The sequence below is a fragment of the Lycium ferocissimum genome, chromosome 7 (assembly GCF_029784015.1).
Source record: "Lycium ferocissimum isolate CSIRO_LF1 chromosome 7, AGI_CSIRO_Lferr_CH_V1, whole genome shotgun sequence".
Taxonomy (NCBI): Eukaryota; Viridiplantae; Streptophyta; class Magnoliopsida; order Solanales; family Solanaceae; genus Lycium; species Lycium ferocissimum.
In genome coordinates this window covers 45,170,669-45,194,047 of record NC_081348.1, presented here as the reverse complement: position 1 = coordinate 45,194,047, position 23,379 = coordinate 45,170,669, and the positions used below count along the sequence as shown (strand labels likewise).

General features: G+C 34.6%; 2 protein-coding genes and 1 long non-coding RNA gene across 4 annotated transcripts; 1 reads left to right on the top strand and 2 right to left on the bottom strand.

Moving 5' to 3' along the window:
- Window positions 1–234: 234 nt before the first annotated feature.
- Window positions 235–10,030, bottom strand: LOC132065333 (probable pyridoxal 5'-phosphate synthase subunit PDX2). Its single transcript, XM_059458669.1, has 7 exons — window positions 9,871–10,030; window positions 8,883–9,010; window positions 7,582–7,669; window positions 2,956–3,029; window positions 2,087–2,278; window positions 812–909; window positions 235–535 (listed from the first exon to the last, which is right to left on the bottom strand). The coding sequence occupies exons 1-7, from the start codon at window positions 9,920–9,922 to the stop codon at window positions 412–414; spliced, it is 756 nt and encodes a 251-aa protein (XP_059314652.1). The 5' UTR covers window positions 9,923–10,030; the 3' UTR covers window positions 235–411.
- Window positions 10,031–15,450: 5,420 nt separating this feature from the next.
- On the top strand, window positions 15,451–22,660 carry LOC132065331 (serine/threonine-protein kinase GRIK1). 2 transcript variants are annotated; one of them, XM_059458668.1, is made up of 13 exons: window positions 15,451–15,683; window positions 16,747–16,970; window positions 17,298–17,730; window positions 18,164–18,238; window positions 18,328–18,372; window positions 18,866–18,940; window positions 19,602–19,689; window positions 19,792–19,916; window positions 20,687–20,782; window positions 21,192–21,258; window positions 21,390–21,505; window positions 21,596–21,674; window positions 22,150–22,660. In XM_059458668.1, the coding sequence occupies exons 3-13, from the start codon at window positions 17,389–17,391 to the stop codon at window positions 22,299–22,301; spliced, it is 1,260 nt and encodes a 419-aa protein (XP_059314651.1). In that variant the 5' UTR covers window positions 15,451–15,683; window positions 16,747–16,970; window positions 17,298–17,388; the 3' UTR covers window positions 22,302–22,660. The 2 variants fall into 2 exon arrangements, with proteins under 2 accessions (XP_059314651.1, XP_059314650.1); XM_059458667.1 differs by having other exon boundaries at window positions 16,743–16,970.
- LOC132065332 (uncharacterized) lies at window positions 15,678–15,956 on the bottom strand. The gene is made up of 2 exons (XR_009416712.1): window positions 15,886–15,956; window positions 15,678–15,831 (listed from the first exon to the last, which is right to left on the bottom strand). It is a non-coding gene; the product is annotated as an uncharacterized LOC132065332 (long non-coding RNA).
- Window positions 22,661–23,379: the final 719 nt, after the last annotated feature.

Genomic DNA, 23,379 nt, shown 5'->3' with positions numbered 1-23,379 from the left:
TTATATATCTCTACTATATCTTATACACACACACACACACATATATACAAGGTTTCGAGGTGTGCGGGTGGCGTGGCACTCCCTCCCCCTTAGTAGATCCACCCCTGATGAGAGGGGTGTGAGGGGAAGATAGGACATGTTCTCTACCATTGTATGCTTGGATAATGAAAAACCTGCAGGAATTTGCTTTTAAAAAAATTTAATGCACAAACCAATGAATAAAGATCCTCGAAGCACACAGGAAGAAAATCCTTTACTATTATGTGCAACAATGAATAGCATCAATAATTCCTGTCCAGCATTTAGAATGTAGGTTTAGTAATAAAGCAACAATGAGCAAGAAATAGCAACAAGCAGTCATTTGACCTTATATGATCTTCATTTCTTTCTTGAGCGTTTTTTTTTTTTCTGTTATTGGTATATGGGAAAATCAATAATTGGTCGCTCTACAGATCTTTGATATGTGGCGGGTGTGGAAACAATAGCAGAGGTTCCTACTTCATTTTCAGGCACCATCTTCAAGAAATAACTGTGCCTGCAAAAGCAAATGACGATATAATTGGGTAGTAGATACCATGTCCATCTGAATATAATTGCGGAAAATTAAAAATGAAAATACTCTTCTGGTTCAAAAACCTCTTGCAAGTCTTCTTTTCGATTTCTTTTTCAAATTCGATAAATATTGGTTGATATGGTATTTGAACCTGAACTTTATTTTGTATTTCTACTATGATTCATTATTTGTTTCGGGGACAAATGATATATTTGGGTAGTAGATACCATTCGTGTTAGTCGCAGAAGACACACATACCATCGAGTATCTGCAGTTAATTCAGGATGAAAAGCAGTAGCTAGTAAATTCCCTTGCTTTACAGCAACAATAACTTTCTTTCCAGACTCAGTAGACTCCTGAAGCATCAAAAGATAACACACTGAGCTGATATATTTAAACAAATGGCAAAAGTAAAAGATTAAGTTGCAATATGAGAACTGATGAAGGGTGAAACATATATTGTTAATTCAAGAGAACTTAGTTTATTGTAATCAAGATACCTCTGTTACGACGAGTTAGACTCAGTTTAATCAGAGTTTGTAAATTAACTTGTAATTTGTTAGCACATTCATTGTTTTCAAGTGGCAGAAACAGGCTACCAAGTCTTACTGGCAAGTGTAATCTTTTGACACATGTAGACGCAATAGAAAACAAAATTCTTTACACATGCATCAAGTTTTATAATTTGTAGTTGCAGATAAACGAAGCCCACCTCACAAATATCTTTTGAAGTTTAGTTGACAAAGTTTTCCCAAAAAAGCAACTAAAGAATAACATATTTTTAATGTTTTCATGGATATTTGAAGCCTGACTTACATGTTAATGAGTAACGCGAGGTATTATTAAGCCTGAGAAATCCACAGTTAATGTGTACATTTCCCATGTAATTATAAATTGTACGAAAGTGCATAATCTTAAGTATTCAAATACAAGTGTGAGACCAAATAGTAACAGCAAAGGAAAAAAAAAAAAGGCAGATTCACCAATAAAAGATATATGTAGCCTTCTTGTGAAACATAGAAGTTGGATGAAGAATTCTGCTTCTTTTACATGATTAGTTGCAGCAGGATGGTGACACCTAGAGACATCGATTATCGTATTAGTTTGCTGCATTTACTGTTACTTATTTTCATACTGCTTATTTACAGTACTTTGCCATGGTTCCTTTACTTTGACCAATTCTTGGCTGACTTTTTGCCCTGCTTTCTCTTGAGCCGAGGGTCTTTCGGAAACAGCCTCCCTACCTCCCAAGGTAGGGGTAAGGTCTGCGTACACTCTACCCTTCCCAGACCCCACTTGTGGGACTACACTGGCTATGTTGTTGTCGTAGCATTTATGAATTATCCAAGTACCAAATGTAAATGAAGCAAGACCACACAAACACAAATCTTCAATTTGATTCCATTTACCAAAATATTATGCCAGGTAACTACGTGATCTAAAGCATAGGTCACGTAGTGAATGCCTATCCTCACATCCATATTGCACTTTTTATTTATTTATAAGACACATTAATCAAGGACAAAAGCAAACCTCTTCCTTCTGAATAGCAGGATTGGAATTAATAGTTTCAATGGCTGAGAGGGGAATGTCTGCCAGCACTTCAACGTCTGGTCCCACATCAAGGATTCCCGGCGCGCGGATGAAAACAGCACGAAAACTTGGAGGACCGCCTTCTTTAGCTACAATTTGAGGAATAGGAAGTTCTGCCTCAAAGCTTTGAATCTGTTCAATTTGACAATTAAAATGCTACATTAGTATACAGTAGTTAATAACACAAACCAACTTCAACTCATTTGTTAAATTTTGAGCACTTTTTCCAACTAGTTGGTAGGTATAACAACCACAACTATATCCCAGGGCTGTGTATAAGGGTCTTGCAAAAGCTCTTAGTTATAGATAGACCATTAACTACTTGTGTCGCATATGTCATTTAATTTTATTTTTTTTTTTTTTGGGGGGGGGGGGGGGGGGGGGGGGGGGGGGTTAGGGGGTGTTATAAACATGCCCCCCCCCCCCCCGGCGGCCGGCCGCTCCTCTTTCTAGTAACTACCGCCTCTGTCCCAATTTATGTGGCACCTTTCAAATTTCGAGAGTCAAACGAGTTTTTCTTTGACCACGATCTTGTCATATTCTTTTAAATATTTTAAATGATCAATTTGTGATTTATAGTACTTTTTACGTAGTTTTCCAAATATATAAATTTTATAAAAAAATTAAAAATTCCATGCCCAAATGCACTGTCAAAATAAAAAAGTTCGACTCTCGAAATCTTAACAGTGCCACATAAATTGGGACGGGGGGAATAATAAACATGGTAAGAGTGTTTGTTTATCTATGCAAATCAATTTCCTCCATTCTTGGTTATCTATTGAGAACTTGAAGAGGAACCACTCATTTACCTGACTCCCGAAAAAGTTTCGATGGACAGTACAATCAAGGCCCCCAATTAGTTCCTGTCCTCCAGTTTTCTGCCCTGAGAAGAGAAGCCACAGGATGTGCTATAAGATTTTTTGCCGCAATATGGTAAAGAATATTAAGAAGGTTCATCAATACGAGTTTGTGAGTACTAGTCCAGACAAAAAGAGCTTAATTTTATTTGGGAAGAGTGGAGAGGGTGCACATTACTCTACAAATAATTAGAACAATGAAACAAAATTAATACCCCAAAAAAAAAACAAAAAAAAAGGAGACCACAGTTCCTCAAAAATTGTGAAACTCATAGGTGCCTTCAGATTAATTGCCTAATGTTATTGAGATCAGTAGATGTGGCAATGCTTTACCTTTACAAGTAAAAGCTTAATGTGAAAGTTTGACATGATGAAATGAAAAATAAAAGCTCACAAATGATAGAATTTACTCATCCATTAGCCAGACGATGATGAAAATTAATGCTATATCTGCTCACCTTTCCGCTATCTGTCTTTAAGTGATAGAGGACTTAATGGTCCACCAATCAATCTTTCTTTCTATATCGAATTCTTGATTGGTGCCACTGGAGCAAAGGAAGCAGGGAACAAACTCCACTACTTACACTAGAAAGTCTAGCAATGACAGAAATAAATAGTACGGGGTCTCATTGAACTCCACAAATGCGCAGTAGCATCCCCAGAAAAGTTTTCAGAGCCTGTTTGGATTGACTTATTTTACGCTTTTAGACCAAGATGGTTTTTAAGCATTTTTGTAGTATCTGGGTAAAATAAAAAAGTTCTTTTAAGCAATTGGTTTTAAGCCAAAATAATAAAAATAAGCCAAAAGCCATAACTTAGTATTCCTAACATGGCTTATAAGCCATAAGTTATAGACACATCCAAACAGGCTCTAAGACAGTAAATAATTTCCTGATACTTTCCTTCTTAGTGAAAATTAGATCAAAGGGAACACTCCCTCATATAGTTGACTGTATACGGAGTTTAAAAGGCTAATTTAATTTGTGTATGGTAATGGAACAAAATCTAAAGCCATTAAAAAAAAAATCTAAAGCAATAGTTTAAAAGTTAGATTGCTAAAGAGAACATCACATCAAGGTTTAAGATTTGAATAGCTATAAGAATTTGAATTTTTGAAAATTGCAAAAGGGTTTAAAATAATAATAAGAATTTGAATTTTTGAAAATTGCAAAAGGGTTTAAAATAATATTTATTGATGGAATAGAACTAAATGAAGGTCAAGTCTTTCCTCTCATGCCTTTTTCAAGGCAAAGTCAGCATCTTAGTTTTTTCTTTTTTTTCTTTTTTGACAATTGTGGTAGCTGGGGCTAGCTTGCGTGCACCTCGGCTAATTTCACAGTGTATGTGCTACCTTCTACCAGCACAAGTACCGGGTAACTCTATCCACCAAGGCCTAGACAAATAGGAGGAAATCACCTAGTGTTTTTGCCTCCGCTCGAATGTAAATCAGAGGACCTCATGATTCTCAACCCACTTCATTGACTGCTCGCACCCTTGGGTGCACAAAGTCAGCATCTTAGTCCAAAAAGCAAGGATTTCTTTTCTTCCTCTACATCTGCTGCTATTGATGTGTCCACTCCTATGGACTCACTTTAAGTAAGATTAGTAGCAATAAGCTCACATCCGGTTCCATAGAAGGAAAGGTCAGAGTCATCTTATCTTAGACTACTCCCTAGAAGACAAAACTCTTAACTCCGTCAAGTATAAACCAGATTGAGTTAGCTTGCCGATGTGCCGCAGAATTATGGCACATTTGATACCTGTTGACGATAAGTTTTACTTGTTTTTAAGCAAGTTTGTGTTGTTTTTATGTGTGTTTGTTGTGTTTCAGGTCATTGATGGTTCAAAGGGCAAAAACAAGGAAATTGCATTAACTGGCCACAAATGAGAGAAGCACGGACCGTACATAGTTGTACGGGCCGTACTACTGATCGTATTTCAGAAGAGCAAGAAACAGTTCAAATTGGAAGATGCTGGATACGGTTGACTTTTATGGACCGTCATATTTATACGGGCCGTATTTGGTCTCGTACTTTGGAGATGAAGAACTGAAGGAAGACAAGTACAAAGCGATATACGGACCGTACTTCATTGTACAGGCCGTATAAGTGGGACGTAGATGTTGACCTAGAAGATCAGATTTAGTGACCGTACTTGGTTATACGGACTGTACTTCATTGTACGGGCCGTATCTAATTCCGCCAGGGGCACTTTTGTCAGATTTAATTCCGCGTTTTTGGGACCTTATAAATAGTTTATCCTAGGGTTTTGTGTATGATTCATCATCAAGTTTAGACTTTAATTCCTTAGCATTGAATACTCTTTGGCTGTTGAAGCTTTTGACGACAAGATTTCATCTTTTCCATCTTCTTTACTCAATTGTAAGCATTAATGACTTCTTCAATACTCTGTTTTGCATTCAATACTATGAGTAGCTAAATTTAATACTAAGGTTGTGAACCCAATGATGGGTGTTTGTTATTGATATATGCATAATGGGTTATTAGGGTTTACTTTTCTTCGTTCTTCAATGTTAGTTCATGGTTGCAAACATTAACTTAAGGCATAAACTTTTCTTTACTTGGGAAGGTGAGTAGGGTTTGTTAGGGACAAGTAACAAGAACTCGACACGTTAACCCTCGTTCAATAAATTCACTTAGGAATAAGAGGAATTTACTTGGCACATTATCAACTCTTTTATATTTGGAAAAATCATAAAGAGAAATACTTTCTAACTATTGGGAAATACAAGGAAGTCAATTAGATGTTAAGTGCATTCATACATCAATCCATTAGAAGTATATCATATTAACACCCGTAGCATTACACTTCATCTAAAGGGGACACAACCTTGGTTTCTTTTATCCAATTAATTACAATTCAATCAAGATAGCTAGTAGAAAATACAATCTTACTGGAATACGAACAAAGACCGAAAGTCAAGTAATACACAACATTAGCAACCTTTTCACACCATATTCCCTGAGGGATTCGACCCCAACCTAGTTGGGTTACTATATTTGACATTGTCCGCTTTACGCCATTTAATAGGTGTAATTTTAGCATATCACTTGCCCAAATGAAGCCCTACATGTGGAAAAAATGAGGATCGAAGTACAAAGTTCACAGGATCTGTGACATAATACATGGGTGAACTAGATTATAGTGATTCATCAGCCTCGGGGAGGGTCCAATGAGCATGTATTCAGTAGTTTTGTCTTCAACAACTGCAGCATGACCTATAGCTAATTTGGATCGGGTGTATGAATCCTCATCATCCGTGCCAGTCCACTTAGACCCATCTCAATCTGATATTTAGAAATTTAGCTTCTTTTTTCTTACCGAACCAAAAATTTAGGTTCTCTAACACTAAAAGTTTTCTACATTTTCTACTGGTACACAAATTTGCCATCCCTGCAAAGCTAAAAGACTTCTAGATGAATGTTGGACCTAAAGTAACATACAACATGACTAAACCATAATTTCAACTATATGGATAATTGTCTTCCAATGTGCTGTATTTTTTGCTGAATCTACACAGATCACACGAAATTTTTAGTCTTTTGAGACAGCTTTCTGCTGTGATTTGTCCCCTTTTACCACCTTTAATCACCATGGTTTCACACCTCTGCTGTCTATCTCTGTAGCTTTTGTCTTCAGTCTTCAAGAAAATAATCATCTCTTCTATTCTCATTTTGACAACCGGACTAAAGTTTTTTTTTTTTTTTTTTTTTTGAGAATGTTGACAACCGGACTAAAGTTGGCTTGCAGTATGGTAAAAAACGTTTTTGTGAATGGATGTGAGTAGTTACAACTTCAGTGGTGGAAATGAAAACTAGGAAATGTATCAAAGGAATGAGTCTACTATCATCCTTCTTTTGGTGGTGAAGTAGATGGTGAATCCTGGATCGTCTATCAGAACTGGTGACAAAGATATGCCCCCTAATATTAGAATATTTTCCCCATAGTAACCAATATGGATCTTCACGTGCTACCAAAGGAGATATTAGAATATTTCCCTGTATTTCCAGAGAGTGACATGACAGTCGTTGCCGTTTGAAATACTTCAAATTCATCTTTTAAGAAAAATATATACTATTATCAACTTCATAGAAATTTAATATAGTTCAGATTTTTCCTCATTTTCAAATGACATCTCGTAGTCGAAATAGGATGCTTAAATTATGATTTATGACAGTATTTGTTTCTCAAGGTGGAAAGCAAGAGGGGTGCTGACTGAAAGGCTGCTGATCGAGTAGAGTTAACCAGATCAGCTGGCTCTCATGTGATATTAAAACAAAGAATAAAGCTGATGTGGATCTTTAAAAGGGAGAGAAAAGTATCCTTGACTAAAGCTTTGTTTACTAATAAAATGCAATTCCTATGGTTTATAGAAAACACTTGTCAATTTAATCAACAGACACGCAAATTGGATTCTAAAGACTGCAAAATAGTTTTTCGGAAAAGATATATGAACCGATAATCTGACATTATAAGATTAAATTAAGAAGATAAGCAGCAAAAACTCTGCAAGGGTTGCCCTAAACTGTACAGCAAGATATGGAGTTGAACACTTACCAGTGGCTTTATTTGCCAAGAAAATGAGGCCTGCACATGTCCCCCACACTGGCTTCCCCATTTGAACAAACTCACGCAGAGCTGGGAACTGCAATTAGAAACACGATTACGCTGATATGGACAAAATTATACCGAGCACAATAACTGATACCAATTAGTACAATTATGCATCAATACATCCAAACTTATACCAAGATATCCCTAACAAAGAATGCAACAACAAATGTCCAATAAAATCACAATTTATTCTGTAATAACAGAAGCGACAAATGTTGGTAATTAACAGACAAGACCATACTATAAGTGAGCAGGTCCAAACACAAAATGCAACCCTTTTACTAAATAATATAAAATTAGCAAAACGCAACCTTTTACACTCAATACTTCTCATAATGCTCTGCAAATCAAATCCCGTAGTTTGTCGATGGTTCTAGATAATCCCTCTGCTATTCTTCAATCTCAAACTAGTTGGGGCAATGCTATGTGAATTCTCTAGAACTACAGCTTCCCTAACAAAAACAACTACACAAATACACCTCAACCTCAAATACAGCTTCCCCAAAATCTTACCTTTTTATTTTTGCTTCCACAGAGCCGACTAATCAAATTTTCACCATACAGTAAGCATTGATACAGAAGGTTCTTCATTCCCCAGCTCGAACCTAACACATATATAGTGTGTTTGACCAATCTTTTAAATCTGCTTATTTTAAAAAGTATTTTCTTAGAAGTTTTTGCTTTTCGTAACTGGTAAAGTTGTCGCCATGTGACCGTGGAGGTCAGTACTTTTGAAGAAAAGCAACCCTTTTGTGGTGACCCCGCGTATTGCTGCCACTTTACTTTTGAAGAAAAGCAATTTGTGTTTGGCTAATCAATTTGAAAAACATTTTGGCACTATTAAAGTAGCAATTTGTGCTTGGCCAAGGTTCCAAAAGTGCTTTTGGTGAAAAGCTATTTTTTTAGCTTCTGAAAAACTACTTTTGTTACTACTCAAAATCACTTAATTTTTTTCCTAAAAGCTGGGCCAAACACCTCAAATCTCTAAAATAAACACTTTTTAAAGAAAATAAGCACTTTTGGCTTATCAAAAGCTTGGCCAAACTGGCTATAAGGATCCTAATCATCTTAGCACATCACTCCGCCTCACTAAATCTCATACTACCACACCAACTTACAATTCTCAAGTATGACACCCATTTAACCAGTGTTCAATAAACCTATCTTTCACCTATTACTACCAAATGATGCCATGCGTTAGCAAAAAAAAAAAAAAAAAAGATGAGAGATAGAGAGAGAGTTACCAGATTGTGAAGCTCGGCCAACTTGGCCATAGTGGTACTCTCACCACCAGGGATGATAAGGGAGCTCACATTCTGCAACTGTTCTGGCTTTCTCACCTCTACGCCTTTCACCCCCAATCTTTTCAAAGCTAATCAAAAGAAAACACTTACAGTCAGACCTCTCTATAACAGCATCCTTATATAATAGCACATCACTATAACAGCCACGTTTTATGTGGAACCGGTCTTTCATGATATGTTATATTATACAATATATGTTTTCTATGATCTTTCATGTTATGTTATATTCCTTATATAACAACACTTTACTATAACAGCCAGGTTTTATGTGGAACCCATCTTTCATGTTATGTTACACTATATGTTTAACAACATACTTGTATAACAGTTTACTAAAACAGCCATGTTTTATGTGGAACCAATCTTTCATGTTATGTTATACTATAGGTTCTCTATAACAACATACTTATATAACAACACTTTACTATCAACCATGATTTTTGTGGAACCGATCTTTTATACAACCACAACAACAAACCCAGTGAAATCCTACATATTGTCCGGGGGAGGGTAAGTTTTATGTGGGATGTAGAGATATATTAACTCGGCACAAGGACAAGCAATGCAAACCGGAACCGATCTTTCATGTTATATTATATTATATTATATTTTTGATAACAGCATGAAAACATAACAACACTTTACTATCAAGGCCATGTTTTATGTGGAACCAATCTTTCGTATTATGTTACTATATTATATGTTCTCTATAATAATATCCATATATAACAACACTTTACTATAACAGCCATGTTTTATGTGGAACAGATTTAACGTTCTCTGTAACAATATTTCACTATAGCAGCCAAAAATACCGGAACAAACAAAGTTGTTATGGAGAGTTTTGAATGTATACATCAAGAAAAGCCCCACAAACACAAAACATCTACACAAGAACACACAAAGAAAGAAAATACAAAAAGGATACCTGCGATATGTTCATTGAAAGATCCCTGTAAAGCAAGAACACCCACCACCATTTTTCACAGTTGCAAACACAAGAAAAATGCAAATCAACAAAAAGGGTAAACTAAAAAGAAGCAATCTTGAAACAGTAATGGCGGCTGAAGTTTTGGGGTTTCACTGATAAAATATTAAAAAGTTAAGAATATAAAAAATCAGTTTTTTTTTCTAATTTAGATAGCAGTCAGTGTACTTGTTACTGTTTCGGTTGGCGGGCAGGAGGCGGCCACCTGCGTCACACTTTTTTTGGAACTCTAAAAAAATCTTTTTTTTTGGAATGAGAAATCTTGTCTTGAGAAAATGTGCAATTACAACCTTTAACTTTGCGACGTACAGCAAGTATTTCTCTCTTCTCTCTTTAAAAATGTGGTTAATATATACCCCTATATAAATAATGCAAATATAATCGTTACACAAATAGTGTAAATATTACCATTTTTGTAATCAAATTTTTTTAAAATAATCAGTTAGCTTATCTTTTAATTAAGAAAATATCACGTTGCTTTAAAACAAAATTATCTATTTTTTTAAAGTCACGAGACAATTTTTTTTCTTGTAGGTTGTCTCGTTCGTTTTTAAAAAAAATCTCCTTGGCTTTAAATAAAAAATAAGTCTAGCCATTTTTTTAAACGAACTAGATCCTACCCACAAAAAAAAATTACCGCGTGTCGTTAAAAAAATAGGTAGACTTGTTTTTTTTAAAGCCACATGGCATTTTCTTAATTAAAAAACAAGCTAAAAGAAAAAGTTTAAGGTTGAAATTTCTCAACAAAAAGGTATATTTCTTTTGCAAAACATAAAACTTGGATATACGTTGTTAATTCTTTAACGAGAGTACATTAAGGAACCGTTTGGAATAAAAAATATTCACTTTTTTGTGATATAATTTTTTTTCACTTTTTTCAAAAATTAGTGTTTGACCATAAAAATTCCATACAACTTGGGGTGTGTTCGGTATGGAGGAAAATGTGTTATTGGAAAATAAGTGAATTTTTACTTATTTTTACACGAATCGTTGCAGTTCAAATAAGTGAATTTCGAAGTAGCTACTTACATTTTTATACATTCGTTTGATTATGAGAAAACATTTTTCCCAAAAATACCCATGACTCCATGATGAATTCCATCAAACCTAAGCCCATAAAATGGCTTCCCCGCCCCCACCCCTTGCAAAATAAAAAAAAAAAATTGAAGTTTTAAATTTTTTATCGGATTTTCTACACTCATTTAATTATCCCCCCAACTACCAACTAAAAAAAAAATTGAAGTTTTTTTTTTTTTTTCCCAGTAAATTTAATGCTACATCACACAATCTAGTAATTTCTAACCCCCACCCACCCCCCATTTTTAAAAAAAAAAGAAGTTTTAAAGTTATCTTTTTGGATTTTTACACCACCCCCCCCCCACCCCCCGCATAATGCCCCCAAAAAAAATTAATTTTTAACCACACAAACTTTCAATTATTATAATTCTTTTTATAAATATAAAATTAAACATGTAGTAGAAAATTCAAGGGGGTGCATTGTAGAGAATCAAAAAAGAAACTTTTTAAGACTTTTTAAAAAAATTAATTTTTTTGGAATGGGTGGTGGGGTGAAAAACAAAAATAGAAGAAGATAGTAGGGTCGTAGAAAACCTTAAGAAGATTTTTCAAAAATAAAATAAAATAAAAATTGGGGTGGGGTGGGGTTGGGGGGGGAGGGATGTGGTGGTGTAGAAAACAAAGAATAAAATATTAAAAAAAAAAAAAAAAACTGGGGTGGGGGGGAGGGGGGATATACAAGGGGTGCATCAAAGGGATCTTGTGGTGTAGAAAACCAAAAAAAAAAAATTTTTGGGGGAGAGGTGGGGGAGGGATGTGGTGGTGTAGAAAACCAAGAAGCAAAATTTTAAAAAATAAAAATAAAAAAATTAGGGGGTGGGGCGGTGGGGTGCGGGGTAGGGGGAAGGGATGTGGTGGTGTAGAAAATAGGTGAAAAAAAGAAAAAAGTTGAAAAAAAAATATGATTTTTTGATTGTTTCCATTTTCAGATAGGGATAGGGGTAGGCGCTCTTTATCATGTCGGCATTCACGAAACAAAAGTGTATCGGGGTTTGGTACCTATATGGGGATTGGAATTAATACTACTACATTAAATAACCAAATCCAAAAATAACTAAACCTACATTGACTTAGTTGGGATTTCGGTATTTTGGGCCAACAACATGATTTGTAAAGTTGCGCCAATTTGCCATATTTTGGTGTGGAATACAAATTTTCTAAAACATTTGATTAGGAAGTTACCATTTTTCTCATTTTTAGGAACTAGAGGTACTTTTTGAAGAAAAATGTTGTTACAAATTTTGATCAAACGAACGTGAAAAATTCTCCATACCGAACACACCCTTGAAGTTAGTATTTGGAATTTGAAAAACAACCAAAATCTTATTTTTCACTTTTTTTATGACCAAAACCTTGTTAAAAAGGTACATTTCAACAACAAAATACTATTTGCAAAAATTATGGCCAAACACAACTCTAACTCCAAAATTCCAAAAAATGAAAAAGTTTTTTATTTCTATGATCAAACGCCTACTATAAATCACAAAATTCAGGCATATGTTTGCACCTTTTCCTGACAATCTTTAATCGAATGAGCACATTTTATATTGTGTTTCACCCAACAAACATAGAGTTATATGAAAGGTTAAAGTCACAAGGACCTACGGACCTCTAAACTACTTGTATCTTTCACTTTGACCCTGTAACTTGAATTTGTTCCTATTGAATACTTATACTTCTCAATAATTATACTCCACGTATGCAAGTACTTATTAGACTAGGTTTGAGAAGAGTTTTAACTATAAGACAATTTTGAGAAAAGTTTAAGGTTGAAATTTTTACAGGGTAGGGGAAGATTTGGTAAAATCAAGTTTGCAAAACGTGGAATTTGGATGTTGCAGTTGTCAATCTTTTTATAGTTTTTTGGTGAACTTTGAATGATAACGGTTTAGGAATCATATGATATTTTGGGTTTGTTTTTTTATGATATTTAGAATGTATGCGTTCAACATTGAACTTATGTGAAGTAGATTTGAACATTTAATCAGATGTTGAGTGTTGAATTTCGAAGAACAAATGACTGAAGTTCATTTTATTTGACTGTAACTTCAGGAAGTTTAGCCTTATCAAGACAAAACTTAGTAAAAGATATAGGAAGTTTGGCCTTAGCAAGCCAACTTCAGGCAAAAATGTCAAAAGTTTGTTATCAAGGTTCATACTCGAAATGTTGCAACTTCGGTCGCATATGCCTAAATTAGATTCTGAAGCGGCTAAACTTGTAAATTTTTATATATTGTAGTTATTACTTAAATACTGATCTCAATGTGGACTATTTGTGCAATTCGTCCAACAAAAACATGTCCATAATGAATTCCGTCAAACCTAAGCCCATAAAATGACTAAAGTTAGTAGTGTAAATGAGATATGGCCCAAGCTTGAAATAAATGAGATATGGCCCAAGCTTGAAATAAAGAAAAAAGTATGTATCAACAGCATAACACTCTCATTATAATTTCACAGGTGCGGGGTAAGGAGGTTGTTTCCGATAGACCCTCGGCTCAAGAAAGGATAAATAAGGAAAAAGTATGTATCATGTGATTAAATAATAACGTCATGTAAAATGAGACAAAATGAATATCATATTAAATAATTTTACAAAAGTCAAAATGAAAATTATCTCATTTAATTATTTACATGAGCGGTAACTAATTAAAATTTAATGCTTAATTCATCACACAAGTACGAGTCATTTTGAACAATTTTCAATATATATTTTTACAATCAAATGCTCAGAAGCAATCAAGGGATGAAGGGGATGGAGGGGATCCCTCAACTTTTTATTAGAGATTCAGAGTTTAAATATGAAAATTGAAAAATTCTCAATGAGAAGTGCTTATCCTTAAATGGGACAAACACGCATGAGGTGGATTGGTTGCACAAACTTAAAGAAAAGAAAAAGGGAAAAAGTTACAACCAATTTGCCAGACTTTTCTTTTTACTCAAATCGACCATACAAATATAGTAACACTGAACTAAAACATCGATTCCTAATAGAAATGCCTTTATACAACCCAGTCACCGCATCTCCAATAAAGGAATCATATTTAATAAGAGGTCTCCAGCCTATACGATATAGTCATTTAAAAAATATTTTTATGTTAAAAAAAATATAGTGTTTAATTACACACCTTAAATATAATGGGCAAAATATGCAGCCCTGGTTAGTCGGGTTCCCGATACAGGTACTGCATATCGGGTGAGAAAAAAAGATAATTAACGGTTGAAAACTACCTTACCAGAAATTTGTTTTTTTTTTTTATTGTTTCCATTCCCACGCACGAAGAAGGTGTGTACACACTCTTTATCATATCAACATCACGAAATAAAGAGCGTAGTCACTCTTTACCACATTATTCAGGAACTAAATGCTACTATATTAAATAACCAAATCCAAAAATAACTAAACCTACAATAACTTAGATATACAGCTAATAATTCGCGCCAAATTTTAATAACAACGACGACAACAACAACAACATAATTTCCCACAAAAGTTGCAGCCAATTTGCCATAATTTGGTGTTTATACCCAAACCCACCATACAAATATAGCACTCAGCTAAAACACTGATTCCCAGTAGAAAATTACCTTTATAGAATTTTGTCATGTTTTCGCATTTCTAATGAATCATTCTAATATTAGTTATGTAATCTTTTATCGAAAATTTTATTTCGTATTTGAGTTTTGGGTATTTTAAATAATTATGTCAAGTAATAGCGTTTTTCTTTTTAAGTGGGTATCACGCGGCACAAATCTAACTAGTCACTTAAAATATAAAGATGCATAATTAGCATTTGGTGAAAAGCAAAAAAAGAAGTAAACAATTAACAATTGAAAACTACCTTATCGGGAATTTGATTTTTTTATTGTTTTCATTTTCACGCGCTTAAAGAAGTGTGCATACGCTCCTTACCATATCAACATTCACGTAATAATAACTTTCATCAAATAACCAAATCCAAGAATAACTAAACCTACAATAACTTAGACATAAAACTAATAATTCCTAAATTTCAACAACAACATATACTAAATGTTTTAACTAATTAACAATAGATAAAAGATAATAGAATGTACACAAACATTACCTCTACCACGCGGAGATAGAGAATCTATCTTTGAAAGACCTCGCCTCGAGTAGCACAAATTTCAATAATTAAACCTGCAATAAATTAGATGTACAACTAATAATTCGCGCCAAATCTTAATAACAACAACAACATAAGGTGTCGTTAATCTCCTCCAAATAAGCATCTTTGGATTGTAAAATATACGCATATCTTATCACTATTTTATGAAGATAAAGAGGTTGTAAGATCCTTGGCTTGACCAACATAAATTTTAATATTCCGCCTCAAAAGATTAAAAAAGAAAAAGAAGAAATATTTAACCAGACAGTATCTGAACAGTATATAAAGTATATAAAGTACATCTGTAACAGTCAAACCTGGCCACATCAACAGCCTGTACGGACCACCCCCTTTGCCACTCCCCATTCCCCATCAACCCTTTCTCTCTTTCTTTCACTTTTCAACCATCTCACAAAATCCCCAAAGTTTGCTTCTTCACCATTTTCATCCCATTAGTTTCCCTATTTTGAATCTCAACAATTTTATGTCCTCCTGATAATTTTTTAGCAAAATTGTTGAACAAGAATGGATCTTTCCCAATTTTAGGTAATGGGGTTTTTATTTCAGAAAGAATCTTGGAAAAGGATTGTTTTTTTATTGGTTTTGATTAAACTTTTGATGGTTTTGATTTTCCTATAAAGAATCTAGGGAAAAGATTGTATTTTTATGGGAATTGCTAGGAGAATGATTAAGCCTTTGATGGTTTTGATTAGTTTTATTATGGAAATTGTTAGTAGAATGATTAAACTTTTGATGGTTTTGATTTCCTACAAAGAATCTAGGGAAAAGATTGTATTTTTATTGGTTTTGCTGGGAAAAGATTGTATTTAATTGGTTTTGATTAGTTTTTTATGGAAATTTTGATGGTTTTTTTTATAGGGAAAAGATTGTATTTATAAATTGAAATTGCTAGAGAATGATTAAACTTTTGATGGTTTTGATTTCCTACAAAGAATCTAGGGGAAAAATTGTATTTTTATTGGTTTTGATTAGTTTTTTATGGAAATTGCTGGGAGAATGATTAAACTTTTGATGGTTTTGATTTCCTACAAAGAATCTAGGGAAAAGATTGTATTTTTATTGGTTTTGATTAGTTTTTTATGGAAATTGTTAGGAGAATGATTAAACTTTTGATGGTTTTGATTTCCTACAAAGAATCTAGGGAAAAGATTGTATTTTTATTGATTTTGATTAGTTTTTTATTGAAATTGTTAGGAGAATGATTAAACTTTTGATGGTTTTGATTTCCTACAAAGGGTCTAGGGAAAGATTGTATTTTTATTCGTTTTGATTATTTTTGTATGGAAATTGTTAGGAGAATGATTAAACTTTTGATGGTTTTGATGTCCTTTATACAGGTGTATGGATATGCATATGAATGTATAATCTATTTTTTACTCCAAATTTCTGTGGTTTCGATGTTGCTGATGTAAGTTTTTTGGTTTTAAAGCTAAATTGTCCTATGATCCTATCCAAGAATCAAGTCTTTGTTTTAGGTTTTGATATTATGGTATTTTGAGTTAATTTAACTCAACTTTTGATTCCTTTATGTGGATCAATGCTCAGATATGCTTTCCTTTTGTTGATTCTTTCAATTTGTTGCAGAAAGCTTTTGTGTTATGAGGCTCCTTTGCTGGTGAGGAATGGAAGATTCTGGCCTGGCATTGATCTCTCGTCTGTTGTTATAATAAATTGGAACTCTCATGATGTCGGGGTTCAATCGCATAGAAATCAATTTGATCAACTGCTTCTTTCATTTTGCTGAATGGCATCCGATTGAATAACAAAGTTGAATTCGGGTGGATGCCCGAATCGCGTTTTCCTCCTTTTAAGGTTATCTTCTGCTTTCTTTTCCAATTGATATATGTTTTTGACATACATTATGCGTACAGTCAAACCTCTCTATAACAACATCGTTTGTTCCGATATTTTTTGGCTACTATAGCGATATGTTGTTATACAGAACATATAATATAACATAACATGGAAGATTGGTTCCACAAAAAATATGGTTGTTATAGAGAGGCCTGACTCTGTGTGTGTGTGTGTGTGTTTATCCTATGATTGGCTTTGTTGAACTAATGAGTATGGTTATGTTGGGTTTATCATTTCACTGTTGTATAGTTGATTGATGGTAATAAGAGGTGTTTCATTTTTCAGGTTCTTGAATCAAATTGTTCGATAGTGTTGTATAATAGTGTACTTTAGTGGGAAGTAATACATATTTCTGTTGTTTTGGATATTTGTGACGATGCGTTCTGTTGATGAAGTTGCGGAAATGGGGTGCTGTGGATGTTTTGGATTCTCTTTTGCAAGAAAACCAGAAAAGTTAGGTAGGCCTAATAGGGGTTATGGAACAAACGGCTGGTCACGTGAGCCATTATTACAACAACAAGAGGTTGAAGAAGGGGAAGATGACGATGATGATGGCTTTGATAGTGGTGATATAATTAATGATACTGGTACTGAGGATGAGGAAGTGTGCCATAGCCCGGTTAAACGTTCTGAAGAGATTCTCATGGACAGAGCTCAGAATGGGTTAATTTGCCGAGAGATCCCTGTCAAGGAAACACACGAAGTTGTGCGCACAGAGGTATAGTAGCATAAAAAATCTTTTTCACACTTGGTGTGAATAAATTATACTCCCTCCGTCCAAATTTATGTGAAGGTGTTTGATTGGCACGAAGTTTAAAAAATAAAGGACTTCTGAAATTTGTGGTCTAAAATAAGCTATAGATCTTTGTGTGGCTAGAAATCATCTCATTAAGGGTAAAATGGGTATTTTAAAGTTGAATTGTTACTAAATGTAGAAAGATGTCATTCCTTTTGGGACTGACTAAAAAGGAAAGAGTGTCACATAAATTGGGACGGAGGGGGAGATAACTGAGATAGTGAGATGTGGATGGCTCCGGCGCGTATTTGTATAAACGATCATTACTCGTTTTGATTTATCAGAAAAAAACAGGGGAGGTGTAACTTGGCTGCTTTTTTTTCTTGCTTTGGCCTTTGTTGTCTTTTTGGTTCAGGATGAAGATGGGAACAAGATGGTTAACGAATATGCCCGTGAATACAAAATTGGTGCTGGTAGCTACGGAAAAGTGGTGAGCTCAAAGATATTGATATTATCTTCTTTCTTCTTGTCTTTTAGAGGAAAAAAAGGCTGACATTTGACTGCATTGGGATGACACAGGTACTTTATAGGAGTTGTACTGATGGTAAACATTATGCCATTAAGGTAAAGTTATTTCTCTTGGTTATGATATTTACTTAGCTTAATTGTATACGAATTGTATTCCCATAGGGGAAAGCTAAGTTATTTCTGTACTTTTTTTGGTGAAGCTTAAACTTAGACGTTGAGAGTGGGATTTGAAGCTAATTTGTTTCTTTACTTAGTGATAGGAGCTTTTACGTTTTATTATTCTCAACGGGTTCCATACATGTTTTTGCTGTTGTATGTGATGAAGATTTTGGAGTTATACTTGAATAATTACCAACCAAACTGCCATTTTGATTCATTCCTAGATAGATGTAAGGGATAACTAGATAATTGAATTATTCTATGCTAGGGACAATAGTATTCATGATTGTGGAAAAACAGTAGGAGAAGGATAAAGTGGACATTAACGCAGACGATTTAGTTCGCAAAGAACAATTAATGTTGTTAATCATTGATTACAGCCTTGGTTGGGTTGTTGAATAGTGATAACATTTGTAGCTATCAAATGTAGGCCTTTCACAAGTCTCACTTATTAAAGTTGCGGGTGGCACCTTCCGAAACTGCTATGGGTGATGTTCTTCGTGAGGTATGTGCTTTATTTCTTCCTTTGAGTTTTAATCCTCCTTTTTGTGGGTTATCAGCAAACTTTGTACTGTAGCATTAGCTGTATGTCTGCTGAATTGTTTAATTTTCTATCTCGGAGTTTCTCAATGTGACTTTTCCTAAGAATTTACTCAAAATGGTAAATATGGTAGGGCAGTTCGTATTTGCTAATCATGTTAATAGGACCTTTGGTCCCTAAGTTATTGGTAAATTCTGCTTTTGGTCCTTGTGATATATAACTCAACATATTCAACCTTCAATTAATTAAAATGTATCTTTTTGGTACCTTCAGGTAGAAAGTATGTTATATTTAACTATTTATAGAACTATATCACCGTCGAATATAGAGTAACAATACAAACTTAACATAAGACGAGTAATTAAGTGGTGGAACGATTATAAGTATAGTGAATTTGTGAATATTCATAAGCAAATGGACTAAAAGTGCAAAATTCAACTAACTGAAGGTTTAATGTGCTTAGTTAGATATCATAGGGACTAAAATCAAAATGTACCAATAACTGGGGGACCAAACATGCTATGGTTTGAGATGGACTGTTAGTTATACTCCATCTTTGATATATGACTTGATGACCCTACAATTATTGATTATTGACTTCCATGTTAATTCTCGTCACTTGCAGGTTTCGATCATGAAAATGCTGTGCCACCCCAATATAGTCAATCTTATTGAGGTCATTGATGACCCAACAACAGATCACTTCTACATGGGTATCATTTTACCTTATTCAGATTTTTGTTTTTTGTGGAGTCGTCCAGCTTCTTGAATTATATGAATTCCAATAACTGACAGTTTCCCCCTTTATTAAACAGTTCTCGAGTACGTGGAAGGAAAATGGGTTTGTGAGGATTCTGGTCCCCCATGTGTTCTTGGAGAAGATAAAGCACGGAAATACTTGCGTGATATAGTTTCTGGCTTGATGTATCTGCATGCGCATGTAAGACCCAGTTGTCCCGATCTGCTTCTGATAAATATATGTACATGATTATAATCTTTGCAGCATTCCTTTTAAGAAATTTAAGTAGATCTTCAGGTCATTTTTGGGCATAACTTGTATGGTTTTGCTAAAGAAACCTCATTTCCCATTTCTCTATTCAGTTAATTATGTTATCATTGGTTGTCATTTGAACTATACTCCAGTGATTTACTCCAAAAATGATATTATGATCCTGGAGTGTGGGATGATCATGTAGTTAGGGGTCGTTTGGTTGCTGGTTAGAGTTATGCAGGTTTAGTTATTCAATCCTATACCCTGCATAAAATAATACATAGATTCCCTCATAACTTATACATGTATTAGTTATGCGGGATTGTAAGTTAGTAACCAAACACCGTACTTGGTGTAATGAATTTTATATATAGCAACTAAAATGCTACCAAACATGGTACTAGTTATGCTGGTTTTAATACATGATTCACTTCCTAACCAGCAACCAAACGACGCCTAAGTTGTTTGGTCAAGATGGGTACTTTCTTGTAAACTAAGATAGTCTTAGCTTAGGTAGGAAGGGGGATCATACCACTAGTGAGTAGTGATCTCTAATATTATAGGACCGCGAGCGGAAAAAAAAGATCAGATTACTCAACTTGATTGACCATGCAAATCTATTTAAATGATGTGATAATTTATGTAGCCGAGTCACCCGGATTTTCTTCGACTCCCTTCCTGGAGGATATTTTACCGATGTTCTTTTTTGTCTTGAACAGAATATTATACACGGGGATATTAAGCCAGACAATCTTTTAGTAACTGCCTCTGGCAGGGTGAAGATTGGCGATTTCAGTGTCAGCCAAGCTTTTGAGGTATGACCTTTCCTCAACAATTTTTTTTTTTTTTTTTAGAAGAATTTCCTGCCCCCGTCACTTGTAAATTTATGATTAAAATTCTCGTGGAATAATTCAAACGTGTATATGGATAGAAATGGATGTTTTTGGTTATATGCTTGAAGCCAATCGAATAATATATTACTGAAGTGTCTCATTTTCTCAATATCATAGTCAAATATCACAACTTGTTGCAAAAAGCACTTACTGAAATAATTCTGCAGGCTTTTATGGTAGAGGGGTTCTGTTTATTTGCATCCTCTGGTTCTAAACTTTCGGGGCTTGAAGGGTTTGGAATGATTGCATTATGTTTTTTTATGTTTGTTGTTTCCTTTTCTTTTTCAATAAATATATTAATAACATTAGTTGTAACTATTCCTGTTTGTAGGACGATAATGATAAGCTTCGTAGGTCTCCTGGCACTCCAGTTTTTACTGCTCCTGAATGTTGCTTAGGTCAGTGTTTCTGGCCCTCGTTAAATGCTGACATTTAAAATATCGTTAAACTTAGCCGACCCTAACTTGTTTGGGACTAAGGCGTAGTAATAGTTGTTACTGAAGCGTTGTTTTTAAAAAAAAATTAACAGGAGAAAGATATCATGGAAAAGCTGCTGACACATGGGCGGTTGGTGTTACCCTTTATTGCATGATCTTGGGGAAATACCCATTTCTAGGAGAGACTCTCCAGGATACATATGATAAGGTTTGAGTCTCCTCGTATATCTGATGTACAACGGTCCGCTCAGACGTTAGTTTTTCCTTTTTTCTGATTGCCTTTATTTTGCCTTTCTAGATAGTAAATAACCACATCACTCTCCCTGATGATATGAATCCGCTTCTGAAGAATTTAATAGAGGGGCTTCTCTGTAAAGGTTCGTCTCTCGTCTCGCTTGACATCTTTATCCTGCCATTTTATGGTAAAATTTCACGGGGTGCCCTACTTAGACATGCTATTTAACTTGTATCCACTTTTTTTAAAAAAAAAAAATTTGTACCTCTAGCCACTTCGGGACAACTTAACCTGCTGTGTCTGAAGTTGCATATGACTTTGCATGACTGAAGGTCAAGCAAGCATTTCTACCTGAAATTCAGGCAAAAATGATTGAATTCAGCCACATATGGCTGAAGTTCGGGCAAAAATGTCTGAACATCATGCATATAAAACTTCGTACATTGCATGTTTGAAGTTGTTCTGAAGTGGATAGACTTGCAAATTTTTACGCACTGGGGGTATGACGTAAATGGTGATCCCAAAATCGAGTATCTTTGCACTTAGGCCCATTTTATGGTAATGGCAACTACTAAATTCTCCCCCTATTTTTCCTAACAAGAAATCCCTTTGCACAGATCCAACACAAAGGATGACTCTCGAAAGTGTTTCTCAGCATGAGTGGGTCATAGGAGATGAAGGTCCTATCCCTCAGTACCCATGTTGGTGCCAACGCCAAAAGTTGCAGAAAGATGTATGTGATGGGAGCACGGAGGATACACCTACTTGAATTTAACTGCACAATGATCTAGTATGATTATTATTTTCCGTTCTAGTAGGATGTGTCTTTCCGACAAGTTGCACTTGCAGGATCAAAAGAATATAGGTTATGTAAAGGATGGTAACAAATGAGAGGTTCGAGTAAATTTTGTTAGATTTCAGTCACTCTCAAGAGTACTGGCTCAGTTGTAATGGTGGTGGGAGACGTTGCGATGTAGTTTTTGTTGGTGGTGATGTTGAAGTTTTGTGTTTTGATACATAGCAGAGAGCATAAGAATTGTTCTCCATGTGAGGAATTGTATTGTTTAAAGTCAAGCATATTTGGTTTTTGTGGATATTTTATGTTTTATATGAAGAATTTTTAGATAATAGTGTATGGTAACTGGTAAAGTTGCTGTCATGTGACTAGGAGATCACAGGTTCAAGGAACTAACCTCTTTTTAAAATATAGGGTAAGATTGCGTATGATAGATTCTTGTGGTCCGGCTTTTTTTAAGTCCTCGCACATAACGGGAGATTAGTGCATCGGGCTGCTTTTTTTAGTGTATAGTAACGTAATTAAATAAGCACTCTATGATTGATTAAGATGTAGTGGTTTTATGGAGAACTAGTACATTTACGTGTGCAGCATAGAGCATTAACTCTATATTGCAATAATTGTCCTTGGCACAGTCATATTCAAGTGACTTTTAATAGATTACAATTTTAATCATGACAATATACAGGTAGTTAGGAATTGGTCAACTCATCAAGATAATGACTTGGAGATTGCTCTGAAGCTTGTCTCTGCTTAATTAACGATAACCAAAAAAATCCTCCATTTATTAATTACATAATATAAGGGCTATTCATCTTCCTAAATATGGACAATGCTTTTATCAAAGCTGGTAAATATTACTGTCATGAAGTTTTAAATTTCACGAGTGACACTTTAAAACATTTTATCATGAAATTTCACATGTTGAATTTGAATATTTTTTTGCACGGATTGCCCTTCTTTTGGGGTGGTCTTTAATTTTTGCCCCTCAAATTGGTGGTCTTTAATTTTTGTCCTTCGCCTAATACCCCGAGGTTCTGGGTTCTAATCC

Bases quoted from the DNA above. Each gene is read 5' to 3' on its own strand.
- LOC132065333 (XM_059458669.1), bottom strand. From the start codon at position 9,922: ATGGTGGTGGGTGTTCTTGCTTTACAGGGATCTTTCAATGAACATATC. The intron at 7,670-8,882 runs GTAACTCTCTCT...TTCTAATTGCAG, and splicing joins TGGCCGAGCTTCACAATCTG to TTCCCAGCTCTGCGTGAGTT. The intron at 910-2,086 runs GTTTGCTTTTGT...TTGATGCTTCAG, and splicing joins CTGCTATTCAGAAGGAAGAG to GAGTCTACTGAGTCTGGAAA.
- LOC132065331 (XM_059458668.1), top strand. From the start codon at position 17,389: ATGCGTTCTGTTGATGAAGTTGCGGAAATGGGGTGCTGTGGATGTTTT. The intron at 19,690-19,791 runs GTATCATTTTAC...TTTATTAAACAG, and splicing joins AACAGATCACTTCTACATGG to TTCTCGAGTACGTGGAAGGA. The intron at 21,259-21,389 runs GTCAGTGTTTCT...AAAAATTAACAG, and splicing joins TGCTCCTGAATGTTGCTTAG to GAGAAAGATATCATGGAAAA.